This window comes from Borostomias antarcticus (assembly GCF_949987555.1).
Source record: "Borostomias antarcticus genome assembly, chromosome: 6".
Lineage (NCBI taxonomy): Eukaryota > Metazoa > Chordata > Actinopteri > Stomiiformes > Stomiidae > Borostomias > Borostomias antarcticus.
Genome location: NC_140239.1, coordinates 26,547,422 through 26,552,421, shown reverse-complemented (window position 1 = coordinate 26,552,421; position 5,000 = coordinate 26,547,422). Strand labels below are relative to the sequence as shown.

Sequence of the window (5,000 nt, the reverse complement as noted above, 5' to 3'; positions counted from 1 at the left end):
ATTACAACCATATTCGTAGACAAAAAGAAATTAGCAAACATTCAGTACATGACTAGTCTTTGTAATACAGGACAGCATTAATAATTATTACTGTACAATCTTTTAGCGGCTCAGTAGTTGACATGTCATCCAACATCAAAAGAGGAAAAGTCGTCCAAAGTCAGTTGAAACTCAGTCTCTCCCAAAATCTCTTTGTCCGGTTGTGCATGTCTTTTTTCCATTTTCCATTTACTAGCAAATATGCCCATGCTAGTAATTTAGACAAAAGATACTCATCTTTCACATCTCATAGTTTACTGTATAAGAACATTCTAGAAGGCAACACAAATGTGCTTTCAGTTTTTTTTCTCCTATTTTGTTCAGAACATGTTCTATTCATTTCCAATCACATAAATATAATAATATAATTATGTATTATTATTATTTTTGTTATTGTTGTTGTTAATAATAATAATAATATTAAGAAGAAAAAGAATTACAGGACCGGGGTGGGGGGGGTCTTTATTTCGCCACACAGCGACACATTACAGCGTGAGCGGGGACACGGCAAACAGCACAAACATTCAGCTGTTTGGGGGGCCGCAGGAATACATTCCAATCAAACACAATAATTGTTAATGGCTGTTATGGTTGAGTTGATTTTAGAATCATTGTGTTAATTAGGCTCATTCAAATCATACTAAAACGTAGATAAAAACAGACTTGATATACTAATAATAATTATTAAGATAAAGTCAAATTCCAAAAGCTGATGAAGACATTCATGATTGTGTTAACCATTTTTTCTTCACTAAACTCGCAATATAAATCAACGGGAAAATTAAAATAGAGCAATATATTTCCTTTACCATTTTGCTGATCATTACAAAATGGCAATTTGCAGGTTCAAGCAATGTCCTGTTGGTACACACCTGGTGTGGCTAGTGTATCACTCATACAGTAAGAGTTGAAGTGCAGTTCCTTTGACTACTGTACTCCTCTTTGTGATTTTTCTAGTCAATACTAATTCCTCCAAAAGACAAATTAGCATATACCTTTGTTCAGAATGTACTATGCAGTTCATAGAATCACGACACAAAATGGTGGATTATCAACACTAGTCATGATAGAGTACAACTGTAAAATGGCTCCAAGTAAAGCACTCAATGGCATGCTCTGCTGACCCTGTACAGTAGCCTATCACAGCTCAGTGTATAATCCACAAGCCGTCCTCGATCCAGAGCACATGCCACAGATAGACAGAGAGAGCTGGGATTGGCTGCTCGTCAGGAAATCAAAGCATCCCATTGGCAGACTGCACCCTGAGCTGTTTGGTAATGTAGGGTTACTAGGCTGAGCAGCAGAACTGGCATCGTTTCCAAGCCCCCCCGAGTTTAAGTGTAGAGCTGGAACAGTCCAAGCAATGGTGTAGACAGCAGCATAGCAGGGGTTTTGGCGTTGTCTGTGTCAGGGGGGGTAATTAGACAAACATCAGATACTCCCACTCACCTCATTACTTTCTGTGTCATGCATGTCCATCTGTAAAACTCGGACCATGTATGCACTGTGCATGCTTCAAGCAAAACAAACCCACACGGGAGTGCTATCCGTCTTGTGCGTACCTCTGGACCGCTACCGGGACCCGGACGACGGCGCCGATGTTAGCATTGATCTCACAGACTTTGTTTGATTTTCCCATCACCCACGGCGCAGCGTGTGGTGTCTCTGGCCTCCCTCCCCCCCCCCCGCCGGCTCCGTTCGCCACGGCCGACCCCTCACCACGCTCCGCGCCGCAGCAGAGAAAAGGGGGACGCCATGTGCCGTTTCACGGTCCCCGGTAACGATGAGTTGTCCTCATTGGGGGGTGGGGCGCTTGGCTATCCACACAAAAATATGCCGCGACCAGCTTTCCTGTCAGCCATTCAGGTGTGTCCGTCTAGCATGGCGGGAGGTGAACCATTGTCTGCTGACAACTATAGTTCTCTTTTCTCTCCACCCCTCCTTCCCTCTCCTAACTCTCTGTGTCAGGGTGAATGGCCACTGTGCACTGTGGCAGATTGAAGGTGAGAGCCATAGCGGTAGCTGGAGACAATGCACACTTCAGTTACTATGCATTGTATTCACACTATTCACAGTCACCGGCCAGCAGAGTAATCAGATAACTAGCCAACCGCCAAGTAGCGCTGGAACAGGCTGGGCCATCAGATAGATGAAGGACAAGGCTAATGCTAGCAGCCACTGTGTGCGCGTGCGTGTGTGTGTGTGTGTGTGTGTGTGTGTGTGTGTGTGTGTGTGTGTGTGTGTCTGTGTGTGTGTGTGTGTGCGTGTGTGTTCGCACGCTATAGGAGGAAATCATCCCAAGTAGCTCTACGGCTCTGTTAACGGTGGATCATTTGCCATTTAGCCTTGAAGTTGATTAACACATGATTGCCTTCTTAGCCCTGAGGTGGCCTTCTCCCTCCACCTCCATCTCTTCTCTCTAATTACCGTAGACGTCCTGCTTGAGGTTTATTCCACTGCTTGCTCTGCTGGTGTTTTGCGCCACTACAGGCATGTGTTAGTACTAATAGAATCAGTAAAAAAAAAGTCCCTTTGGTACTGTAGCTTTGTGGGGTTGGTGTTTGAGTGAGATAATTCTAGTTCTAATTCCCTGATTCGATAGCGTTGACAGGGATCCTCTGCCTGGGAAAGAAGTTTTCTTTCACGCCGTGGCTCAGAATTGAAACTTATTTGTCATACAGCTTAAAGCTGAATAAATATGTCTGCCAAATTCAGCGGTGTGATGTCAGTGAGAGGAAAGCGGGAAGTTAAATGAGTGGATCTCACTGCCAAACACGGGGGCTGGAGTCGGCCCAGGTTCATTCAATCCCAGGGTTCAGGGTACGTGAATACAGACTAGGTCTTGCAGGATGGCGACGCTAACTGCTGCACGCCGTCCCGTGACCATCCAATCGCTCCTCTGATCAGTTCTACATAAATTGGCGAGGCAATTATGTAAAACACCCACACACACACACACACACACACTTCACACCACACTTTGCAATGAATAACGATTAGAGTGGAAGCAGCTCAGTGTGCCATGTCTAAGCTGTGATCATAGGGTGCGGTCGCTGTCTTTTTAACTGCGTGTATCAAGACAAAGTCAGTAGTGTGTGGCCTGCGGAGAAGATCTTGGACCACAGATCTGGGATCAGATTTGCCAACCCCGTCCCCCCAATCCTAACCACAACCATTGGAGGGGGGGGGGGGGGGACAACGTATCTGACTTGGAATCAGTGGTCCAAGATAGCTTGCCTCCCCCCTACTGCCAGTGTGGGTACCTCTGTAGCCAGGCACCCTGCATGGTGTGTGTGTGTGTGTGTGTGTGTGTGTGTGTGTGTGCGCGTGTTTGCGTGTTTGCGTGTATCACAGGAGAGGTTTATCCTTTTCCTTAAAAACGGACGTATTATACAGTAGATGGACTCTACAGTATACTCTTCAAAACGTACAGCATGGCAGACTGTCCCCTTTATGCTGTTGGGGCTGTTTAATTTGAAAGCCATCCTCCCGCTGTGTCCCACTCTCAGCATCTCCTCATGGTGCCTCATTAATACACAGAGTGAAACAAGCACCCCAGACCCAGCGTCACAGCTAAGGCAGACAGACAGACAGACACTGTGCTCCCGGAAGGAAGCTCACTGATAGCTTTAGCTTTCCTGCATCTGGTGCCAAGGGAATATGTCCCCTTTTTCAAAAATAAAAATTCAGTCTCGATGATCAGTGTGTTCATGGTCATGCTTTTGTTTTTTGAGGGCATAGAGGAGTTTTGGATAAACGATAGACAAATCCAATTTAGAAATAGTGCGGTTTATTGAGTTAACCTGTACTCGGGGTACAATACCGGTAAAATGCCAAAGATTGTTATTACTACTGTGAATAATGCATTTCAGTGTCTCTGTTTTCAGCCCGCACGCCTCTTTAGTTGGCTAATAATTCTATTCTGCTCTGTTGAATTCATAGTGATGTGTAAATTGACACAAGGCAAATACAGTCTAACAAGTCATTCATATAATATTGATTCTATAACAGTTTCATATGCTGTGAAAATTCTCGCCTCCCACACTAGCCTGCTGCTCAATTTATTTACAGTGCCCTCCAATGCATCATCCAAGTGTTGAGCTTACTAATAGTTTTTCTCACACACCTACACTCAAATGTTTGTTGAACTGTACTGTATGCGTTTTCTCCTCTATATCACATAATGAAACATGGCCAGTAATAATTTGGTGATAATCTGCACATTGCTGTTGTTGTCTGTTTTCAACTGTTGCCATGCTACTGTATTTCTATGATCGTCTTTTTGTGAAAGAAAGACATTTCTAAAGAGGAACATGGCATTGTCTGTTTCTTTTTTGTTTGTTTGTTCTACAGAGATGTTGAAGGAGTTGAACCAACAGCGCAGAGCGAAAGAGTTTACAGACCTGAAAATTATTGTTGAAGGCAAAGAATTTGAAGTCCACCAAAATGTTCTAGCTTCCTGCAGCTTGTATTTCAAGGACCTGGTGAAAAGGTTTGCCTTCCCTCCCCTCCCCCACCTGCCATTGATCAGATCTGTTCTTTTCATAGGGCGCATTTGTGTCACTTTCTTTTCCCTCCCCCTCTCTCTCTTGCAGGTGTGTGAAGATTTTGGTTCCTCTCACAGGGCCAGCAGCCATTCCTCCCTCCTCTCCCGCTCAAATGAATGTATCTCAAAAACAGAGTAAAAGGTCAACCCTCGTCTTTACCTTTCCTCCCCATATAGAGCAAATTAACCACATTTCCATTTTAACGAGCAGAGAAAACGTTCCATGACTGGGGGATCTTTTAAAACTGACTTTAGAAGGGCTACGTAGGGCTCTCACATAAGAATATAACACCATACACTTTGGGTGACCATTTTGCCAGGGCTATGATATTGATAAAGGCACGTTGTTTTTCTTACTGCACAGTAGCTACCTTATTTCATGTGTCCACATCTCGGGTTTATTGTAGAGAAATCC

At 44.3% G+C, this 5,000-nt stretch overlaps 1 protein-coding gene across 1 annotated transcript in view; it reads left to right on the top strand.

The window, feature by feature from the left end:
- klhl29 (kelch like family member 29) overlaps window positions 1-5,000 on the top strand; it is a gene marked incomplete at its 3' end in the record, with an annotated part of 195,139 nt that overhangs the window by 122,993 nt on the left and 67,146 nt on the right. The window contains 3 exon segments of the mRNA XM_084439232.1: window positions 4,393-4,531; window positions 4,635-4,686; window positions 4,689-4,720. Coding sequence (XP_084295358.1) covers window positions 4,393-4,531; window positions 4,635-4,686; window positions 4,689-4,720 — 223 coding nt within the window.